The sequence below is a fragment of the Staurois parvus genome, unplaced genomic scaffold, assembly GCF_062004578.1.
Source record: "Staurois parvus isolate SC_StPar_1 unplaced genomic scaffold, SC_StPar_1.0 ptg000634l, whole genome shotgun sequence".
In the NCBI taxonomy this organism is placed as follows: Eukaryota; Metazoa; Chordata; class Amphibia; order Anura; family Ranidae; genus Staurois; species Staurois parvus.
Window position 1 is genome coordinate 9,495,055 of NW_028318430.1, and position 23,470 is coordinate 9,518,524.

The 23,470-nt window shown below is 39.6% G+C and overlaps 1 protein-coding gene across 1 annotated transcript; it reads right to left on the minus strand.

Annotated features, from left to right (window-relative positions):
- Nucleotides 1–80: 80 nt before the first annotated feature.
- On the minus strand, nt 81–22,796 carry PROZ (protein Z, vitamin K dependent plasma glycoprotein). The gene is made up of 8 exons (XM_089693560.1): nt 22,669–22,796; nt 13,803–13,966; nt 11,173–11,197; nt 9,836–9,949; nt 6,843–6,980; nt 4,257–4,345; nt 4,028–4,145; nt 81–937 (listed from the first exon to the last, which is right to left on the minus strand). The coding sequence occupies exons 1-8, from the start codon at nt 22,736–22,738 to the stop codon at nt 420–422; spliced, it is 1,236 nt and encodes a 411-aa protein (XP_089549686.1). The 5' UTR covers nt 22,739–22,796; the 3' UTR covers nt 81–419.
- Nucleotides 22,797–23,470: the final 674 nt, after the last annotated feature.

Genomic DNA, 23,470 nt, shown 5'->3' on the forward strand with positions numbered 1-23,470 from the left:
TCTCCCAATCCTAATCTGGTTGCTGCTGTACTGGGACTGCAAGAAGCTAATACCAAGTCAAATTCAGGTACTTACATGGCTTGCATTAAAAAAATAACTTTAATGACATAATAATGATTACAGAGTTGCATTAGCTGGTGTATTTTTCATCTGCCCAAACTGTAGGTATAAAACCTTTTTTAAAAATAGACTTATTAATGCAAAATGATTACTTAAGAGTCTTATATACAATATTTGGTTATGCATTACTTAAGAATTGCCATCCCTGGTATTAAGGTTATACAGAGCTTTGTAAAAGTGAGGATATTCTTTGTTAAGCAAAATATACCTTAAACTCATTCGAAGAGCATGAGGTGTAAAAAATAATTGGAAAAGTGTACGTTCTGTAATAATTTACAAAATGAATGTACAGTAAGTGATTATCCACTGTTCTGTACTAACCACATTATATATCTAGAGATTTTAGTAAATAAAAATACATTTGGGCTGCTGGCCTCTGTATTATTTGTGCCCATTACACCTATCAAGAACCAGGCACCCTTGTGTTCAATGGTAAAATGGCTCCCATCCACTATAGCAGAATCCATACTGCTCTTTGATTTCCCACAGAACAATCGATTTGATAGTGTTACATTGAAAGTCGACTCACAGTGTTCTTTGTTAGTTTCTGTTGCAGAGAATTGAAAAGGCTGTATTTCCAAAGTTTTGTTGGAGGGAAGCTTCCACCCACTCACGGTACCCGATATACGTGGCATTAACACATTCTCAGCAAAGTCCTTCTGAGGAATGCAAATGGGTAAAGCATGTTTGTGGAACTTGATACTGTCTTGCAGCTTCACTAAGGCTATGTTGTTGTCTCCAGTATGCTTAGAATATTTGGAGTGGACACGATAGCCCTCTACTTTTATCTTTTGCTTATTTTCTGGATCACGGTTTCCTGTGAAATATTATAAATAATCAGCAGTAGGTAAATTATCAAAATGGCATATAGGTTGGAAGTGAAATATCAGTAAAAAAGGACAAATTGGAACATGTGAATATATCCATGGGGCTTGTTCTCACTTGTGGTTGGGGGCACTAAAACCATGTGGTTAAGCTATGTTTTTACCACTATCCCTTTAGCTGAGAAGACAGCAGCTGGGGATGTATATGTTCCATGACCACAATGTTTTGCTTTACGGCAGTGGCAGGAATGATACCTGTCATGTTCAACAGGCACTACCGTTCATTGAACACGGCCCATTCAAGTGAATAGGCTCATGCTGCAACTGCCACAGAACCACATCCATACAGTGGTGCATCATTTTAGGGGGTTAAAAAAGGTGGAGAAGAGGCAATAGATTGCCTTCTCAGAGCCTGTAAAATGCCTCTGAAAAGCAACTCAAGCAAGAATCTTTTTTTTTTTTTTTTTGTAGAGGAGTGGCAGTCCTTGCCACTTGTATGAATGATCCCTTAAAGCAGTAGTAAACCGTGTCTTAAACACATTTTTTAAAAAAAAATCCTCTGCAAGGTAAAGGCATAATGTGCTCGTATGCATTGCATACTAGTACATTATGCAAAACATACCTTAAAACTAAGCCCTCCAGAGGCACGCTGTCATTGCTGTTGAAGCTTCAATCCTCACCTAGTCTTCCTTCCGCGTTCGTGAGCTCTGGCCATCTGGGTAGCTGAGCCGCAATGATGTCACTCCCACACATGCGCATGGGAGTCTTGGGACACGGCACAGTGCTCTGAAGGAACGGCACAGGTATGCTGTTCCTTCAGAGCACATTCACTGCTGTAAGAAAAACCCAAATATTTCCTAAACAGTGCACGTTTAGGAGATATTCTTTTTACCTACAGGTGAGCTATATTGTAAGATTAGGTAGGTAAAAAGTAACAAAGTGGCTTTAATACCACTTTAAAGAGTAAGCAATTAAGCACACCACTTGGATTTTTATTTATTAGGATAGACAGGAAAGCAGACTCTGTGCTGTTACCCAGTAATAACACAGCATGATCAGGAACATATGGTCAAAACACAAATTGTATGTCTGCGCTCACTGTGAATGCCCTCTTTATTTTTATTTAAATCGGAATACCACATAAATTCTCTCAGTTGTGAATCTCAACTGGCAAACTGATCTTAACTCTGTTGCTAAAATAAACTACTACAATAGCAGCTCATTCACACGGGTGCCCCTGGGGAGGCTGGAAATATAGGAAGTCAAGCCATGGATTTACCTCCTGTTTACTGCCAAGCAGAAAGTGGGCATGGCCGGTGGCCACATTAGTACACACTGCTGCAGTTGCAGTGCAGTATGGCACAGCGTGGCAAAATCTATACAACTGTACTGCCTGCCAAAAATGACCTATTTTAGTGAATGGGGTTATGCCGTAACCACAAACCTAATTGTGGCTTGCAGTTGCGGCCTGGTATTTCACTTTCAATAAGTTTTTCCATGTTCAAACATTTTATTAATTTTCAGTGCCAAAAGAACAAATATAAGGCATCTCAAATACAAGTACATGAACAAAACAATAAGAAACACAAAAAGAAAAAAAAAGGAGGAAAGGGGGAGATATGGGAGGGTAGGTTGCCCTACCACAGAAAGGGAGTGCAGTGCAATAAACATTTAACAAGGTACCCTTGGGAGCAAAGGAAGTTTTGTATAGCGAAGGAAGATGAGACATGGTCAAGCTCTGGGAGGAGAGCAATATTTCCTAGAACTGCATGAGGGTTCTGCGTAAAACCAAGGGGAAAGAATTAAGTTTGGAGAAAGTGGGGAGGAGAGGAGAATAAGAAGAAACAGGGGAAGGTACAAAGAAGGAGGGGGGGAGGTGTGTAACTTCTGGGGGAGAAAGGAGATTCTCGGGACCAAACCAAGGTATTATTTAAATGGAATGGTAGTATCTTCACAAGAAGGACTAGATAGCCTTAAGAGAGAAGCAGCGTATCATCAAAGTTCGGCAGAAGGAACTGGTCCACCCATGGGGTCCATATCGACAGAAATTTGGGGACCGAATCTATGACGGTTGCTTCCACTTTGGCATGGATCATTGCTTGGGTAACTTTATGCTTAACTGCAAGAATGCTCAAAGATGGGGACTTCCACGCTTTGGCCATGATTTGCTTGGCTGCTGTGGTAATTTGTAGGAGAAGTTTAAATTGGGTTTTAGAAATAGAGGGGGGGGGGTGAAGATTTAAGAGGGCTACAGTCGGATCTGGTGGTAGTGGTTTAGCAAATAGCAGGGATAGCATATGAAAAATTTCAGTCCAGAAGGTTTGGGCAACTGCACAAGACCACCAAATATGAAAGTAAGTTTGCACCATCGCATCACTTTCAATAAGTTTTTATTGAAAAAATTTGAGGTACAAAACATAGCGTACATAGAATATACAAACGTTTTGATATTAAACACGGCCTGGTATTTCAATAGAAAATCCTGCAAAAAAGGGGCCTTGCGGAGGCAGCAGTATTGCCTCCTAAATGCCTGGCAGTCACTGCCCTATCCACCGCAGATCACTTTGCAGAAGGTCAGTAGAGCGGGCCACTGCAAAGGTTCCTCTGCATAGAAATAGTTAAATAATTTTCCTGCTTCCCCACCGAGTGCAGCAAGGGACCAGGACAATCACAAAGTGTCAAAATGTCCAGGATCTTAAGAGTGCGGTTTCCCTTCACTACAGCAAAAATCAGCAGCTCGGGAAGCAAAAGAAGCAAGTTCTCCATGACTTCTTCGCAGGGGCACCTTTTTTGGAGAGTTTATTTTAGCGACATAGCAAGAGAGTCACTCCAAATATGTTCTATGCCTTTATATTTGTGATTTCACCTTCATATTCTCCTGCAAAATTGTACTGTTAAATACCTAAACATCTGTTATTTTTTGTCATAAATAGAAAAGAACCTTTACATGAATAAATCAAATCTACATTTTGTTAAAAAAAAATATCAATTTAAAAAACAAAATCAGGAAAAGGGAGGTATCTATGCAGAGTTTTCCTAGAAGCATATATCAGTCCTTCCTTGGTAAACTTGGAGTAACTTACCGGCAATCACAAATGGAGGTCTATGCTGTTCTGTGCATTTTGCAGTCGTTAGCACTAGAGACTGACTGATTATAACGCCACTACAGTGTTGAGTCTCTTCTGCATTTAGGAGAAGAACCTTGAAACAAAAAGATGTATTTGATGGATTATACCATTACAGTACATATTTTATCTTTTACCCCAGGGAGAAGTATTTCCCTAGCTGGACACATCACCATCCAGTCATTACCTGCCAGGGGAATATAGGCTTATGGTTATCTTGCAAGCTTAGTTCTTTTGTAGCATCATCTTTTTGTAACTGTCCACATGCATAGGGTTCTGTGTTTAAAAGAAGAATGCAAGATCTATTTCAATTGATGCATTGAAGTGACGTTAAACAATATCCTTATTCTCCATATGTAATCTATACACAGCCACTATTTAGTGGACCTGTAATCTATCTTTCATTAAATTGTTTCTTACTGTGGTGTTCTGCCTCCTTTTAACATCCTCCGTAAGCATCCAGACCTCTCCTTTTCCCACACGTCTGTTTGAAACAAACAGTGTATACTTGTTGTGGTCATGTGCACTGCTCTATGCACACTACAAATTTCATAGTCCCTAATTCATCTGAGAAACGAGGAAGAGCATTGTGACTACATTCCTACATTCAGACCATGGAGAACAACTGTAGTCGATGACAGCCAAAAAAAAAGAATGTGGAGATGGTGGAGAGCAGAAGAAGGTCCTTTTTTAGGTTAAGATTAATATACTTTAATTATTTTTGTTTTTGAGTTTAATATCAGTATAACTAAACCGTATCTGAGTGCTACAAACCAGGGGCGGACTGACAACTCATGGGGCCCCCGGGCAATAGGGGATCATGGGGGCCCCTGTGTCCTTGCCCAAACTCAAAAAAGCCTATGAAAAAGTACCAGGGGCATCTCATGGGGCCCCCTACTGACCCCCGGGCCTCGGGCAGTGCCCGAGTTTCCAAATGGTCAGTCCGCCCCTGCTACAAACTGAAAACACTACTTAAAGTGGAATTTCACTCTCTCAATCAGCACTGACTATTTTGAATCCTTATGCTTCTAGCATTAGTAAATAGATAGGAAGGTATATTTATAGTTACTTGTTTTAAACTTTTTTATTTTACATATCTTTAGTCACTTCCTAGTTTCCATGCCTAGTCAAACGATGCCATATATCCCAGGAGTCTCCAAGAAGGAAGGGGGGGTTTTCTCAGCTAAGAACATCCTCCTGCTTGTATGCCTGAACTAAGGACAGATGGATTCCAGGAAGTAATTGCTATATGAATCTTCTGCCCTTATCCAAGATGGCCCTGGTCAAAAAGGCTAGGGGGTGTTTTTCTAGGTGATTTTTCAGCAAAACAAATTATGGAGACATGGATGGATGGTTGAGTTTGCTTTCAATATTAAAAATGAATTAAATAGCAGTTTTGGTTTGCGGTGCTCAGATACAGTGAAGTTCCACTTTAATTCATTGTTAATTATTCAAAGAAAACACATCCATCCATCCATGTCTCCATGCTTTTTGTTTTGTTACGGAATCACTTTGTAAAACACCCTCCAACATTTCTAGCTGCAGCCATCTTGAGTAACTGCAGACTATTCATGTAGCATTTACTTCCTGGAATCCATCTGTCCTTAGCTCCTTCACTCAGGCCAGGTGGGTGTGCTTAGCTGAGAAACTCCCTCCCCATACAGTCTGTATATGCAGTAAAGCATGCTTGTTATACTCACTATTGAACCTAAGGGGTTAATCCTCTGTATTGTGTAAAAAGGATGTTTGATCATATCTTCTGTGATCCTCTCCTTTTTCCACAGTCCCTAACCCATCTGCTGATAGAACAGAGCCTTGGGGCAAGCTGCACGTGCTCAGTTTGGTTTGTATTGCTAGAGAGTTGTTTTTTTTTTCTTGGTAGCATGCATGTGATCAGCACAGGGACAATCTGAGTTATCCAGACAGAGGGTCAGAGGTCATGCACCCTCATTGGGCAGTAGAGGAGAATGAAAACTCCTCCTACAAGCTTTAACCAGTGCTCTGGTGGACACTGATAGAAGTCACAGGACTGCTCTAACTGCTGATGGGAAAAAGTATTTAGCAGTTTATATTTACTAAAATAAATGCATTTCCATGTTCTGTGTACTGTGGGAGACCAAATATAGTAAATGTAGCATCTTGGGTTTAGTAACACTTTAACTGACCATGCACCCCCTTTCTGAAATGCCACATTAAACTTGAAAACAAAAACATCTATGGGGGGGAAAAATTAGATAAAAATAAAGACCCTTCCCCCAGCTTCCACCTATGATGCCTAGGCAAGGAGTGACATCATCACCCATGAGTAGCCCAAATATCACTGAGAAGAGACAGCTTCAACCTAAGGTGCCTAGGCAAGGGTGGTGTCATTATCCTTTTGATAAGTTCCTACAGAATGTTAAGTAGCCAAAATGTGACTGAGGAGATGGCCCTGCAGTGTGTTGCAGCATCTTCTTGCAAGTACTCAACATTCCCCAGGATCTTGTTGGCAGGATGGTGATGTCACCCAGTACAGTACGGAAGCGTAGGGAAGGTAAGAATTACTTCTTTTTCCCCCTGTAGGTTTTTTTTCCATGTTTTCACTGTTAATGAAACCTGACAATTGCTTTTAAAACCTATAAAACAATTAAGCTATATATTGGCTAAATTGCAATTCTGCAAATTGTTAAAAATATTCCCTATAAAGCTGTCATCCATGCCTTAATTCTCATATTTAGAACTGCCATCCTTGAATGAGTATCACTATGTACTATGTGCCTTTGGTGTGACTTGCCTGTTGGTTGACAGGACTTTTCATCTTCACCAAGCTTGTAGCCAGCTGCACAGGAACAGGTGTAAAAGTCAAGTCCATATCTAGGTTCACAGAAATGCTGGCATCCATCTTCTGCATCAGGATGGCATTCATTTACCGCTACAGGGAGTCAGCAATAAAGTATACTAGTAAGAAACCAGAAAATATGTATATACTATACACTCAATCTCTCATTCTATTACAGCATGTATCTCAGTTTGACATATCAACTAATTTTAAGGCCCATTCTTGGCAAAAACTATTTTGGTGAGCATAACTCCCACACACTTCTAACCAACACTATTATTTTCTCTTTTTTTTACCCTTACATGGTGAAGCCAGATATATTAATTTAAGTACCCCATCCAAGTCCCTCACCCCTGCTGACTCTGGTCGGGAGGAAACATAGATTGCCAGTCCCCTGCCACCCCCCTCTAATGAATCGTCCTCTTTTCTTTACCTTGAAGGTAATGATGTTGATACCTGAAGAAGGACCCAAACAAGAACTTAGAGCTTAACCTACAGGTAAATAAAAAGGTTTTTATCCTGGAGTGGAGCTTTAATCAACATAGATTTAAGCTACCTTCTCCTTGAATGCTTGCTTTTTTCAGTTTATCCTCCATAATGACACTCTTAAAGCAAACCTTGGGAAAATGATCTATCAGTCATTTGTTTGCATTGCAGCAAAACATAAGTCCAGTGTCTAGACTTTCCATTGGGTTTTGCAGCATCTTTTCCTTGGATACTATTTCTTCATAATGGTGTTTGGATGCCATTTGATGTATTGCACCCACTGGATATAAATTACTTTTCCAGTGCAGCTCACCCCTATTCTAACTATATATATTAGAGTGTTGTTGGTATGTCCGTGTGTAAGCACTGCAGGCTGCGCCAGATACTACGAAAATTTAGATGCACTTGTCAGATCATGAAATATCCTCCCATTTTCCAGTGTCTCAGTTATTTGATGTATTATGTGATTACATGGTTCGAATATAGTTTTTTCCTCCCACTCTTGTCTGGTGGGTGCCCAACCTGGAGGCTTGCTCTTTACTTCAAATTTGTCATTTTTTCAGATTTGTGCATCAGCAGCTCTTTTGATCAGTGACCCAGTCTACAGGGTTTCAACTGATCTTCTGAATATACAATCTGTGATTCCAACACATAGGCCACTTTCCCTACGGGCCCAGGGTAAATGTCATCTTTTCCTTATACCAGCTAAGAATAAAACTGCAAGCAAATGTTATATAAGGAGCTCAGTTACAACTACTGCTTGTTGTGAGAAATGTTTATAAACTAAATACAGTGGGGATCAAAAGTTTGGGCACCCCAGCTAAACATTTGTATTAATGTGCATAAAGAAGCCAAGGAAAGATGGAAAAATCTCCAAAAGGCATCAAATTACAGATTAGACATTCTTATAATATGTCAACAAAAGTTAGATTTTATTTCCATCATTTACACTTTAAAAATAACAGAAAACAAAAAAATGGCGTCTGCAAAAGTTTGAACACCCTGCAGAGTTAATATCTTGTACTGCCCCCTTTGGCAAGTATCACAGCTTGTAAACGCTTTTTGTAGCCAGCCAAGAGTCTTTCAATTCTTGTTTGAGGTATCTTTGCCCATTCTTCCTTACAAAAGTTTTCCAGTTCTTTGAGATTTCTGGGCTGTCTGTCACGCACTGCTCTTTTAAGGTCTATCCATAGATTTTCAATTATGTTGAGGTCAGAAGATTGTGAAGGCCATGGCAAAACCTTCAGTTTACGCCTCTTGATGTAATCCCCCGTGGATTTCGAGGTGTGTTTAGGATCATTATCCATTTGTAGAAGCCATCCTCTCTTTAACTTCAGCTTTTTCACAGATGGCATCAAGTTACCATCCAAAATTTGCTGAAATTTTATTGAATCCATCTTTCCTTCTACTCGTGAGATGTTCCCTGTGCCACTGGCTGCAACACAACCCCAAAGCATGATTGATCCAACCCCATGCTTAACAGTTGGACAGAGGTTCTTTTCATTAAATTCTGTGCCCCTTCTTCTCCAAACGTACCTTTGCTCATTCCGGCCAAAAAGTTCAATTTTAACCGCATCGGTCCACAAAACTTGTTTCCAAAATGCATCAGGCTTGTCTATATGTTCATTTGCAAAGTTCAAACGATGATTTTTGTGGTGAGGACGTAGAAGAGGTTTTCTTCTGATGATTCTTCCATGAAGACCATATTTGTACAAGTATCTCTTTATAGTGGAATAGTGTACCACAACTCCAGTGTCTGCCAGATCTTTCTGGAGGGATCGTGCAGTCAAATGAGGGTTTTGAATTGTTTTTCTCACAATCCTGCGACCTGTTCTGTCTGATAATTTTCTTGGTCTTCCAGATCTTGCTTTAACTTCCACTGTTCCTGATGACTGCCATTTCTTAATTACATTCCGAACAGAGGATATTGACATCTGAAAACGCTTTGCTATCTTCTTATAGCCTTCTCCAGCTTTGTGAGCCTCAACTATTTTCAGTTTCAGTTTTCTAGACAACTGCTTAGAAGAACCCATGGTGCTGATTGTTGGGGCAAGGTCAGATGAGTCTGGGCATTTAAAACCTTTGAGATTGACATCACCTGGTCTTCCCAGACCATGATTGAGAACAATCCATGACACTGGCAGGTCTCAGCTTTGCAAAGGGGGCAGTGCATGCTATAAATTCTGCAGGGTGCCCAAACATTTGCAGACGCCATATTTTTGTTTTCTGTTATTTTGAAAGTGTAAATGATGGAAATAAAATCTAACTTTTGTTGACATATTATAAGAATGTCTAAACTGTAATTTGATGCCTTTTGGAGATTCTTCCATCTTTCCTTGGCTTCTTTATGCACATTAATACAATTTTTTAGCTGGGGTGCCCAAACGTTCGATCCCCACTGTATATTACATTCTGCAGTTCATTGTTATATATATTTTCTTTTATGGGTTGATTTGTCTTACCCATCTTGCACTCCTTTCCTTTATATCCTACAGGACAGGTACAGATGTAACTGCGAATAGTGTCTGTGCATACACCATTGTTCATACATGGGTTTGAAGAGCACTGTCTACCACCTGTAAATACAGAGACAAACTTTTATTGTGGACAACATAAATATATTTATTTTGGTAATTGGTATTTGAACATTTGTATTGGTAATATTTTTAGTCTGTGAAAGTTTGGACTTCAGGTGTTATTGGATTTGTGTATCTTCCTAGAACCGGAGACTCCAGATCTTTCAGGGAGGATGAAGTGCTATTCTGGTAAATAGTTAAGATTTGGGATTTACAGTAAAGAATACATCAACACATAAAAACATATAACCAGTAACAAAAAACAATTATCTTTATAGATTACTTGGTGTTGCTAAACAACACCAACACCAAGTGGGATATGAAGAGCATTGTTGTTTGTTTCTTGTTCACTTACTTTGCACATTCAATAGACCCCTTCTGAGCTGGTGAGAGTTGGAATTTTACTATGTTACCAACCCGACTATATTTCACATTTTTGACACATGGTAATTTTGTTTGGATTTGGTTTGAGGATGCTTTGTTTAATTTTTAGTTATTAACTGTATACTAAGTTGTGCACAATGTGACAGAGGTAATTTTTTACCCACACACAGTTTGATTGCTTCCAATCATAGAATGTAAATGTGCTACATGCCCTGGAGCATCTGTCACAGTGGAAGGTGACTTTTCCCTAACCAGGGTCAGATGGAGGTACAGCTTTGAACTTTCTGCGCATTGTCCAAGGATTAATGACAATATATCAAGTCCCAGAGATGAGGATGTAAGTGTGTCAGGGTTCTGGCAAGTGCTTGTGTATTTAACTACATCACACATTGAGAATGTAGTGCTTTTTCAGCAGGCATACATACAGTATGTCAGGTATTCTTTTAATGTACCTTGGTTCCTGGCTTTAATGTTGGTATAAGTAAAATGGTTCTTCTAAAAGGGTAAAGCGCCACAGATTTTTATTTTTTCACTTCGTTACTTTGGTAATTGGTAACTTTTAATCTATGGAAGTCCATAAATCAGGTGTTTTTGCATTTGTTTTAACTTCCAAAGCCATTAGGATACTAAGGGACCATGTACATGCACAATTGTATTACACAGGGTACATTATTCCTTAATTTTGGAGAATAGTCCAAACATTAGTGTGGCCTGTTTGGGAAGAACTATCACTTTATTTTAGAGACATTTATAGTATATTGTAGGAACAATCTGTGCCCAGAAATTGACTTCCATGTGCACTTTCCTGCTATAAAAATGCAAAAAATGATAGTACTTACCATAATATCCTTTCCAAAACTCATCCTATTAAAGATATATTAAAAAATATAAATATTAGCATTCTGCAGTGTCTTCAGTGAAACACAATCTGTGGAGAATCAGCTATAAATGATTTGATAACAACAGCTCAGCTTCCAGAAATTATATACTGTATATTATCACAGTTATCACAGCAGGCAAACAACACTGGATATAAAGCTTTCTGGTGCTGATAAATTCAGGACTGACCTAATGGTCAATATATAGAATGTCCATGACAAGGACAGTTAAAAACAGATCTAATGCTATGTAACTTTCCAATGCTCATACAGTATATTGCCAAAAGTATTGGGACACCTGCCTTTACACACACGTGAACTTTAATGGCATCCCAGTCTTAGTCTGTAGGGTTCAATATTGAGGTAGCCCATCCTTTGCAGCTATAACAGGTTCAACTGTTCTGGGAAGGCTGTCCCCAAGGTTTAGATGTTTGTCTATGGGAATGTTTGACCATTCTTCCAGAAGCGCATTTATGAGGTCAGGCACTGATGTTGGACGAGAAGGCCTGGCTCGCAGTCACCGCTCTAGTGTATCCCAAACGTGTTGTATCAGGTTGAGGTGAGGACTCTGTGCAGGCCAATCAAATTCCTCCACCCCAAACTCACTCATCCATGTATTTATGGACCTTGCTTTGTCACTGGTGTGCAGTCATGTTGGAACAGGAAGGCGCCATCCTCAAACTGCTCCCACAAAGTTGGGAGCATGGAATTGTCCAAAATGTCTCGGTATGCTGACACCTTAAGAGTTCCCTTCACTGGAACTAAGGGGCCTAGCCCAACCCCTGAAAAGCAACCCCACACCATAATGCCCCCTCTGCCAAACTTTACACTTGGCACAATGCAGTCAGACAAATACCATTCTCCTGGCAACCGCCAAACCCATATATGTCCATTGAATTGCCAGACAGAGAAGCGTGATTCATTACTCCAGAGAACACATCTCCACTGCTCTAGAGTCCAGTGGCGGCATGCCTTACCCCACTGCATCCAACACTTTGCATTGCACTTCATGATGTAAGGTTTGTGTGCAGCTGCTCTGCCATGGAAACCCATTTCATGAAGCTCTATACACACTGGCATTCTGCTAATCTGAAGGCCACCCGAAGTTTGGAGGTCTTTAGCTATTGACTCTGCAGACAGTTGGCAACTTCAGCATGCGCGGACCCTGCTCTTTAATTTTATGTGGCCTACCACTTTGTGGCTGATGTTGTGACTGTTGTTCCCAGTTGCTTCCACTTTGTTATAATACCACTAACATTTGACTGTGGAATATTTAGTAGCAAGGAAATTTCATGGATGGACTTATTGCACAGGTGACAACCTATCATGGTACCATGCTTGAATTCACTGAGCTCCTGAGAGTGACCCATTCTTTCACAAATGTTTGTAGAAGCAGTCTGCATACCTAGGTGCTTGATTTTATACATCTGTGGCCATGGGGGTGATTAAAATACCTAAATCCAATGATTTGAAGGGCAGGTCCAATACTTTTGGCAATATAGTGTATGTGCAGCACACTGGACATGACACCATGCATTAATATATTCAATATCCTTTATTTATACAGTGTATATATTTATATTGTATATATCTAACTCAAAGTGCATATAACCACTAAGGATACAGCCATTATACCTCTAATTTTGTCTTTAGATGATTTATATTGAGTATTGAAATATTCCAATGCTAAATAATAAACACATTATAGCTCTATCATTGTGTAGTATTAATTTGTATATCATACAAAGTACACAGTACAAACTACAGATATGTTTGTCCAGCATATAAAAATGAGACGTTTACATTTGTAACATTATCCACTGCTTAGTGAGTGCATGCGGAGAGAAAAATGATGCACCCCAAATTCGTTCAAATAAGTGTGGATGACATTTTTCATATGTAAAAGGAAAATCTGAGCACCACAAACTGAAACCACTACTACAATTTTTGACGTTTAATGTAAACTAACACATCTGCCCATGTCTGCATGCTTTATTTTGCTGAGAAATCATTTTGAAAACCACCCCCTAGTTATTCTGGCAGTGGCCATCTTGAGTAAGGGCAAATGATTCATTTAGTATTTACTTCCTGGAATCAATCTGCCCTTAGCTCAGACATGTAGGCAGGAGAGTGTGCTTAGTTGAGAAAGCTCCTGCTCCCCTCCTCCAGATGAAAGAAAAAAGATGCCCATGAAGATTTCTGGGATGTATGACATCATTTTGGTCTAGGTCAGAAACCTGGAAGGAGCTGAAGAAACTTAAAAAAAAATGTATAAAACAAGTACATAAATTATACCTTCCTATCTATTTACTAATGCTACCAACATAGGGTTTGAAAAACAGTTAATGTTGATTGAGAGAATAAAGTTCCTCTTTAGGTGGTACAAAGGGAGGACAGCAACAGGAGCTACATTCACGTATGCTCTCCATGAGGTTAATAATGTTCTGACAATGATGAATGTAATTTCCGTATTGTAGACATCTTGCTAAAATATTAACTCCATAATTCAGGCACTGTTTACAAAATGTGACAGTGGATTCGTTTTAAATGTTCCTTGTTATGTATATTTAAAAAAATCCAAGTGAACTTACTGTGTTCTCATTGTTTTCGTATACTTCCCTTGCTTCTTCATATGTACATAGTTCTTCATAACATTCTCTCTCTAAATTTCCATTGAGCAGTTCCTCTATAATGATGAAGTTTGCTCTCTTGTGCCTCTGTATTATTTTGTTTGCATTTTCAGCTGATAGAAAAACTAGAAAAGGATATTAATAGGCTTAGCCGTTGCAAAAATAATTGTATTTTTTATTAATGTGTAGATTTCATCAATAAACTTGATGGGTTTGTATGCAACTTTCTACTCTTCATTTTGTTTTGTTCTGACTGTGGTACAAGAAGACAGGAAATACTATGCAGTCACGTACAGTAATATTTTGTACAGGTGGACCTGTAAAATGTGTAGGAAATGGTTTCTATAACATTGTCCTAAACACAGGAATGCCAGTGGAGGAGGTAATGTAAGTTTGAAGTGTAAAGTTTTTTTTTCTAAGTGATGCTAAAAAAAGATGAATAAATCAGTAATCTAGTTATTCACACAGTACAGAGGTATTCTCCAAACACAATATAAATATTCTCGCAAGAGCAATTTACTTGTACATTATTCAAGTTAAAGTCATGTCACAAAAACAAGTGCTAGTTACAAACTGATCTGAGCAGCTGTCAATGTTGCTTTGTTGGACACTGGAAATCTTTAGCTGCATTAAAGCAGTATTAAATCCAAAGTAAACTTTTTATTATATTGTAGCTTAACAATTCTTAGATGTTAGGGCTGCCTTAGTTTTCTTTTTAAGGCTTTCTTTCCGATCCAGGTGATCTTCCACAGTAAGTCTGTTTTTCAAAAGCACAAGCTTTCCCTCAAATGTAGCAGTTTAGTGTGTTGAGAGAAACTACATTGCTCAAAAAATTAAAGGAACGCTTTTTAATCAGAGTATAGCATCAAGTCAATTAACCACTTGGTAACTGCACTATAGCCGAATGACGGCTACAGCATGGTTCTCCAGTTCTCGGAGGGTGTCATATGATGTCCTCCCAGAAAGCGCCCCCAGCAGCGCGCACCCGGCGCTCTCCATGATCGCTGTGTCCTATGGACACAGCTGATCACGTGATGAGGTAAAAGGCCAATCACAGCGGCCTTTTATCATGTAATCAGCTGTGATGACACAGCAGATCACAGAGTAAATACAGTTGCCGGTAATCGGCAGCACTTTCCTCACGCTGTCACAGCATGAGGAAAGTACTGCCGATAACTGACAGCTGTCACCTAGCAGAACGGCACTGATCATCAGTGCCCTGATCAGTGCCGCCCAGCAGTGCTGTGCGGCAGTGCCGCCAATCAGTGCCGCCCGTTTGTGTTGCCTATCTATGCCACCTCATCAGTGCCCATCAGTGGTGCCTATCAGTGAAGCCTCATCAACGCACATTAGTGAAGGAGAAAAATTAATTGTTTGCAAAATTTTATAATAGAAACAAATGAAAATTTTATTTTTGAAAAATGTTTTGCTCTTTTTCTGTTTATAGTGCAAAAAATAAAAACATAGTGGCGATTAAATACCACCAAAAGAAAGCTCTGTTTGTGTGAGAAAATGATAAAAATGTCATATGGGTACAGTGTTGCATGACCATGCAATTGTCATTCAAACTGCAACAGCGCTGAAAGCTGAAAATTGATCTGGGGACAAAGGAAGTATAAGTGCCCAGTAGGCAAGTGGTTAAATTCCTGGGATATTGATTTGGCCAGTTAAGTAGCAGAGAGGGTTGTTAATCAGTTTCAGCTGCTTTGGTGTTAATGAAATTCACAACAGTTGCACTAGTTGGCAACAATGAGACAACCCCCAAAACAGGAATGGTTTTACAGGTGGAGGCCACTGACATTTTTTTCCTACTCATCTTTTCTGACTGTTTTTCACTAGATTTGTCTAGGGTCAGTGTCACTACTGGTAGCATGAAGCGATACCTAGAGCCTACAGAGTTTGCACAGGCAGTCCAGCTCCTCCAGGATGGCACATCAATACGTGCCATTGCCAGAAGGTTTGCTGTGTCTCCCAGCACAGTCTCAAGAGCATGGAGGAGATTCCAGGAGAGAGTCAGTTACTCTAGTGCTGGACAGGGCTGTAGAAGGTAAAGACTGGTATCTGCTCCTTTGTGCAAGGAGGAACTGGATGAGCACTGGAAGAGCCCTACAATATGACCTCCAGCAGGCCAAACAATCAGAAACAGACTTCATGAGGGTGCCCTGAGGGCCCGATGTCCTCTAGTGGGCCCTGTGCTCACTGCCCAGAACCATAGAGCTTGATTGACATTTGCCATTGAACACCAGAATTGGCAGGTCCGCTATTGGTGCCATGTGCTTTTCACAGATGAGATCAGGTTCACCCTGAGCATATGTGACAGACGTGAAAGGGTCTGGAGAAGCCATGGAGAACGTTATGCTGCCTGTAACATCATTCAGCATGACCATTTTGGTGGTGGGTCAGTGAAGGTCTGCGGAGGCATATGCATGGAGAGATGCACAGACATCTACAGGCTAGACAATGGCACCCTAACTGCCATTAGGTATCGGGATGAAATCCTTGGACCCATTGTCAGACACTACGCTGGTGCAGTGGGTTCCTCCTAGTGCATGACAATGCACGGCCTCATGTGGCAAGAGTATGCAGGCAGTTTCTGGAGGATGAAGGAGTTGATACCATTGAATGGCCCCCACACTCGCCTGACCTAAATCCAATAGAAAACCTCTGGGATATCATGTTTCAGTCCATCCGCCGCCGCCAGGTTGAATCTAAGAATGTCTATGAGCTCAGTTATGCCCTGGTCCAGATCTGGGAGGTTGTCAGGCATGCATACAAGCACATGGGGGCCATACAAACTGCTGAGTACCATTTTGAGTTGCTGCAATGATATTTCAGCAAAATGGACTAGCCTGCTGCATCATTTTTTCATTTTGATTTTTGGGGTGTTTTGAATTCAGTCCTCTGTAGGTTGATCATTTTCATTTCAATCAAACAATTGGGCATCCTTACATTCCTAGCACATTACCCAGTCCGTATCAGTATAGATATCCAACATGATACTTTTCCCCATTGAGATCTGATGTGTTTTCAAAGTGTTCCTTTAACTGTTTTGAGCAGTATATATATATATATATATATATATATATATATATATATATATATATATACTGGGAACCTTTTGTCCAATTTTTTTATAATATTTTTATTGAAAAAATAGAAAATTTACACAAAAATACAAAACAATCCTACAGGGCTTACATTTGCATGTTGCACAAGCCAAGAGTCATACTGTATATCTATAAACAAGATTTAACTATCTATAGTACAATATTCAGGTTCCTCCAACGTGGGAAGTTAAAGAGACAGCTGACTACCTTAAGGGCTATCAAAAGACCACACATAGGCATAATGCAACTTGTTAAAAGAAAGAGCATGACAAAATTAATTCCATAGTAGCATTTGGTGTTAGGGTATCCAGACCCCAGTAAGCAGGGATTCAGTGTCAGCCACAAGGAAATCACCCATACACAGATCATCTTGTCCGGGCCGTAAACATGAAACCTGACATTTGGTAGGAACAGTTAATCTGCTTCCAAGGAGTCCATAATAAATAGTGGAGAGAGTGAGGTACCTGCCCTATAAGTGGCAGTGGTGGAGCGTTCTGCAGAATAAAGGAAAAGAAAAAGGGAAGGAGACTAGGAGGAGAGGGAATGGCAAAGGAGGTAGAGGGGTTCAATGTGCCCTGGTGGAGTAGGGGGCTTTTATCCAACTTCTAAATTATTGCAATTGTTAATTTGAAAAGTCGGTATACGTAAAACGCAGTGGTGAGAAAAGCAAACGTCGGTTTAACCAATCTTCTTTTGTGTATTAAATATTTATGGGCTTCTTAACTTATGGTGTGAAAGAGGTGTGTCCTTTACCTACATTACTTTGTGCTATGTTTGTGCCCCTCTTCCCACCTTAGAAAACTGAATATAAGCATTTATCGGCAGTATGTCATGGATCACATCACAGCTATAAATGTGCAACATGTTGGAGCTATGCAGGACCCCTTCATCATAGCAGCACTATAGACAAATTGTTTTATCTGTGATAGGGAAAACATGGTGGTCTGTAAAGCAGAGGTAAAAGGTCTTTGCACAGCACAAACAAAGCAAAAGTTTTCCCAGCACAAATTACACTGTCTAACACTTCTTTTATGAGAATTCTTCCTCTGTCCTACTTTCCTTTGAACTGTGGGGTGGGGGGTGTAGAACGGAGTAAGACTTCCTCTGTTGAAAGAAGAATCAGCACAAGGGACACATCATATTAACTTTAAGGGTGAATTCACACCACATTGCAGAGCAGGCACAGCAATTAACTGCTCCGGCTGCTCTGCATTGCTGGCTGTGCTATGGAGCAATGTGGTGCCCAATTCAGAGCATCACACGTCTCCATTTTTTATTTTGCTTTGTACAAGCTTTATTTGAAGTGTACAAAGTGTACACTTCATTCACTGTAATGTCATGCAGCACAATACGTGCCCAGCGTTACAGTGCGATTCGGCCTGGTGAGCTGTGATAAAATGCACATGTCTGCATTTTACCGCAGCAGAGAGCTGGGCTGTGTTGCAATGTGAATGGGACATATAGGAAATAATTGTTTCCTATGTGTCCCTGCTGTGACAGACGTTTTACTATGTGGTAAAACTTCTTTCATGGCATATAGGCTGGATTGGCTCTTAGTTGTATTCCTTGTGCTGATTTATATGTTTTTGATTTTAGCTAAACTTAGGTTTTAAGCACAGCGTAAAAATGCCATTCTGTGTACCCAAGGGCTGCAACCTGGGAGCCATTCTGCATCAAAGTCCTTCGCTCCTTGTGGAGTGTGCTAGTGAATACCAGGATGCTCCTTTGCACCTTAGGTCTTGCACAAATTGCCCACAGGCACCACTTTTTTAGGACAAAAGCACAGGCCTAAATGTATACACACAAAACAGTAAAAACAGGGCCATATGTTAAGTCAGATGGCACAGAGGGACATTTTTTTTATTTTTTGGCAAAGAGAAGGAGAGCATGGAAAAAGAAGCTGCCAAGAGATGGAAATGTTGGCAGCAGTTTTTTGCCTGAAAAGGCAAAAAAACTAAAGGGAAGGGCCTGTTTTTGCCACCTGGTATGGAAGTTTAAATGCTAAGGTGACATACAGGCATTTGGCGTGGTGGTTTGGGGACATTATTTCTTCCACACCTGTGAAAACTTGGAGAGGATGTTGATGAGTGCTGCTTTGAGTTTTAAGGCTTCATTCTGAGGAAGAGTGGGCAGCCTATAGTCATATGACTGTATGCTTAATTTTTGCTGCTGCCTACCCTTTCTCTTTTGTCCCTGGATTCACAAGAAAAGACCAATAAGAACTGAATGGGAATTTAAATGCATCCCATAAAATCCAATTGGGTTCCTTGTAGTATCCTTTCCTGCTGCCAATATTTTTATCCAGTTTCCATTGCCATCTGTATCAGTGTTTGCTTGACTTGGGCAGGGAGAGCCTAACAAAGGAAAAAAATAAAAACGTAAATACAAAGTAAATGTAAGATAAAATGCAGCTGGGAATTTATTTCTGTGGGGCAGACAAGGCCAGGAACTGGAGGAAGGGAGGTTATTTTACTGGTTCTCATAATGCATGATTCAGGGGCACTATTCTCTTTGCCATGATATGCCATGAAACAGACTTCAGGGTTCACAGTCATCTGCAAGCTTCCACAAACAGAACACAACTTTATAGCTTAAGTTAAGCTTTAGTTAGATGTTACACGGTACACCCATATTTAGGGTGTGACGTAACATGTTACTATACAGCACCCCCTCTCACCCCCCTCATAGCCCCCGGAACAGCCGCTGTCACATTTTAAAATTGACTCGGCTGTGTGGGGCTCCAACAGAACTGCCACGACATTCATTTGCAGAGATCTGTGAATGAAGAAACTGAAGTCCAGTCTTCCACTGCGGCAGATGGCTTGCAGTTCTCAATGACTCTTGTAGTTCATTCACACTTTCTCCAGCTTTCTAACAGACACTGAAAAAAATATAATTTTTACTACCTGCAAAAATTTGTGCATGTATTATTTTTTTTTAAAGATGTAAACTTATCCTTTAAGTTGTGGTTTTGTAAACTATTTAAATTGCCGCCCCTACCCATATTTATTTGAACTGGGTAGTGATGGCCTTACAGGGAAAAAAATTGCAAATAGATAAATAATAAAAATAATAATAAAAAGTGGTAGTAGGTGGTCAAGGTTGGACCAGCCAGGCCGGGAACTTTATGCAAAATATGGGGGAGGTTGCAGTGAATGTGTTTTGTGAGTGCTTCCATCTATAAGGCCACCCACTGTGTGCTCTAAGAGGAACACAAGAGGTGTTGTCACTAGGTGTCACTAAACACTGGCTCAACACAGTTGACCATTTTAGTTTCCTCCTCAAAAGTAGTGTAGGGATCCTATATGATAAGCCATTGATGGAGTGGGAAGAAAAACAGATCCACAGAGACTCTTCTAATGCCATAATCACATAGAAAGAGAGGGACGAGAAGGAAGAGGTTACATTAGCAATGCTTGGCTCTGCACGTCTACCTCCATGTGATAGCACCTCTACCTCTCTTTAGACAGCAGCAAAAAAGAAATTGCAGCTGGGAATCTTCCACTCTTGGGTGCTCCAGCCCAAGAGGTGTCTACATTTTTGAGAGGGATTGCAGCTTAAAAAGCTTGTATCAGACCACCAGACCTGAGGGTTGTTATCATGTAGCTTTTTTTTTTCTGCAGCTGATGCCCTCTGCTATTTGGAGCTGCACTGTACATCCACTGTACAGTATTTTGGGCTATTGTCTCTCAAATATTAAACTCTAATTTCTATTTCAAGTTAAAGCCCATCTTGTCTCTCTACTATAATACTGCCAAACCAAGCTGCTTGCATACTGTTCAGTCACTGTACAATATTTGTGCCTTTTTTCTCAAATAGTACACTCTGTTTATTTTAAGATAAAATCTGCCTCATCACTCTCTGTTATATTGAGGCCTAACTAAGCTGCTTACTTACTGTCGAATGTTTATGGCTATTGTCTAAAAAAAAGTAGCTTAAATGTACTTATATACCCATAGGCTCCAGTATTATGCAAGTACCTGCAGTTATCTGACTGATTCAGATCTCTAACTTCCACTAGCAACGTTAAATGTGTTTCAAAATTATGTGCTTGGTTATTCTACAAATGGATTGGGTTTGAGCACCATTGAGAGTTTTTCACAGTACGAAGAGTTTTTTAACTTCATCATTGTTCTATAATGCCTATATTTCCTGCCTGAACCCTGTTACATTTATGTGTTTTTTTATTTAAATGTGTCATCTAATTTGAAATTTTAATTTGTAATTACATTGTGGGTGTAGTTTGAGCTAGTATTGTTTATATACATTATTAAGTATATTTTATAACAGCTTCAATTCCACTCAGTGACATGGGGATGGAGATTTCTATTTGGATAGAGAACAATTCTAGGACTGGCAAATGAAACCTGAAGGTAATTTAGAGATCGATCTATCTATCTATCTATCTATCTATCTATCTATCTATCTATCTATCTATCTACAATACCGTTCAATCTTTATATCGCAAAATATGTTTTGAAACTAGACTTTCCCTAGGAGATCATTATAATAATACATATATTTATATAGGCAGGTGTGAAAAAAGTTTGAAAATTAAAAATGCTTTCAGAAGTAGAAGTATTAATTTTTTATCAGTTAACAAATTGGAAAGTAAATTGACAGTAGAGAAATCCAAGTCAAATCAATATTTGGTGTGACTACCCTTTGGCTTCCAGCTAGCATCAATTCTTCTAGGTATAGACCATGCTTGTGCACACAGTTTTTAAAGGGAATGGGCAGGTAGGTTGTTCCACACATCTTGGAGAACTAACCATTAATCCAGACTTTCCCTGGGAGATCATTATAATAATACATATATTTATACTATATACTTGGAGAACCAACCATAAATCTTCTGTGGATGTAGGCTGCTTAAAATCCTTCTGTTTCTTCATTATTCATGTTATTAGTTCTTAATGACATTGGCTGTATGTTTGTGGTCGCTGTCCTGCTGCAGAATAAATTTGGGGCCAATCACACACCTCCCTGATGGTATGGCATGATAGCTAGGTATCTGCCTGTATTTCTCAGCACCGAAGACACCATTGATCCTGATCAAATCTCCAACTCCATTTGCATAATGCAGCCCCAAACTTGCAAGGAACCTCCACCATGCTTCACTGTTGCCTGCAGACACTCATTATTGTACTGCTCAATAACACTTCTATTTTTAGAAAGCATTCTTAATTTGCAGCATTTTTTCACTCCTGCTTAAAACTTTTGCAAAGTACTGTATATACTGTACATATATATTACAAATATTGGCAGTGTTACATAGTTCTTACTTATTATTAGATGCTTTATAAAGTATATGCTCTAGCTTTTGTCGTGTGTACCATCTAAAACCCTTGTACAGTCACACAATTTTCTCGACCCTGTTTGATCAGAATCAAGTTAATACCCAAACTCTGATAGACAATTTGGGCACCCATAAAAACCCGGCAAACAAGAGAAGTATTTACAAACTGCAGTTGGGTTCCTGAAATAAACCCAGGACTTAATATCTCTAAAGAATCTCTCCTCACTACTAAACTATTACGCTAACCAATAATTAGCTGTTTACAAATTCTATTCTTTATCTTGAGGCAGAATATATTATAATATTACAATAAAATATGACATTACAAAATATTCTATAAACTAACAGCGTGTATGAAGACAATAGGATCCTCACCTTCTAGTGTACTATAAATAAAAGTACATACTGTTTATAATCTTACCTGTTTGCTCTGCTTGGGGAATGAGAAATAATAGGAAGAATATGCCTGTCGTCTGCATCAAATTAGCCATTTTGGTCACTTGGGAATTTGAAAAACGAGTTCTGTCCTAAGAGTTGGTAAATAGAAGCTTCTCTTAAAGTTCAGAGTTCAGGGTCCTATGGACGTAAACTTTGAGGGCAAAGGTCTCTTTTGTGTAACTGACAGAGCTTTTGTGAAGTTGTCAAATAACATTGCAGCAAAAATGATTCAGGACAAATAAAAGAAAACCCCTGCCTTCCAGTTTAATATCCAGTGTAAGAAATAAACAATATCCTGCATAGTTCAATGCATCTCAGATATAAATGTCTTCTAATAGATATTCTTCCTTCACTATCAACATAATTATTTATAAAGATTGATACCTCTCAGTCATATGAAGGCATTTTACTAGCAGCAATAGGGAACAGTGGAAATTATATATTGCACTTGAAAGTTGTTGATTTTATAAAGTGTGGAACTTTTTCTTAGTGCTCATTTATACCTGTATTGCCTTCTGAAAAGCAGTCTGCAGTGTATCGCTTTTTAGAGGGCTTTTGACAGGTGACTGAGAGGCAACATGTTGCTTTCTCATCACCTGTTTTTATCCTGTAAAACCCTCACCAGTGCACCACAACCAATTACATTGCATGTGGTTCCAGGGCAGATGAATGGCTCAGGTTCTGCAGTGATACTGCCTGCCAAATGCAGCAGAAGGTATAATTTTTGCCATGGCTGTGAAGCAAAGCAGCATGCACAACCTTTCCAGGCTGCCGTGTAAGATGAA

Excerpts from the sequence above, each read along its gene's own strand:
- PROZ (XM_089693560.1), bottom strand. The coding sequence starts at position 22,738 with ATGGCTAATTTGATGCAGACGACAGGCATATTCTTCCTATTATTTCTC. Across the intron at positions 13,967-22,668 it reads TCCCCAAGCAGAGCAAACAG|TTTTTCTATCAGCTGAAAAT; the intron begins GTAAGATTATAA and ends ATCCTTTTCTAG. Across the intron at positions 4,146-4,256 it reads AGCCTATATTCCCCTGGCAG|GTTCTTCTCCTAAATGCAGA; the intron begins GTAATGACTGGA and ends TTTTGTTTCAAG.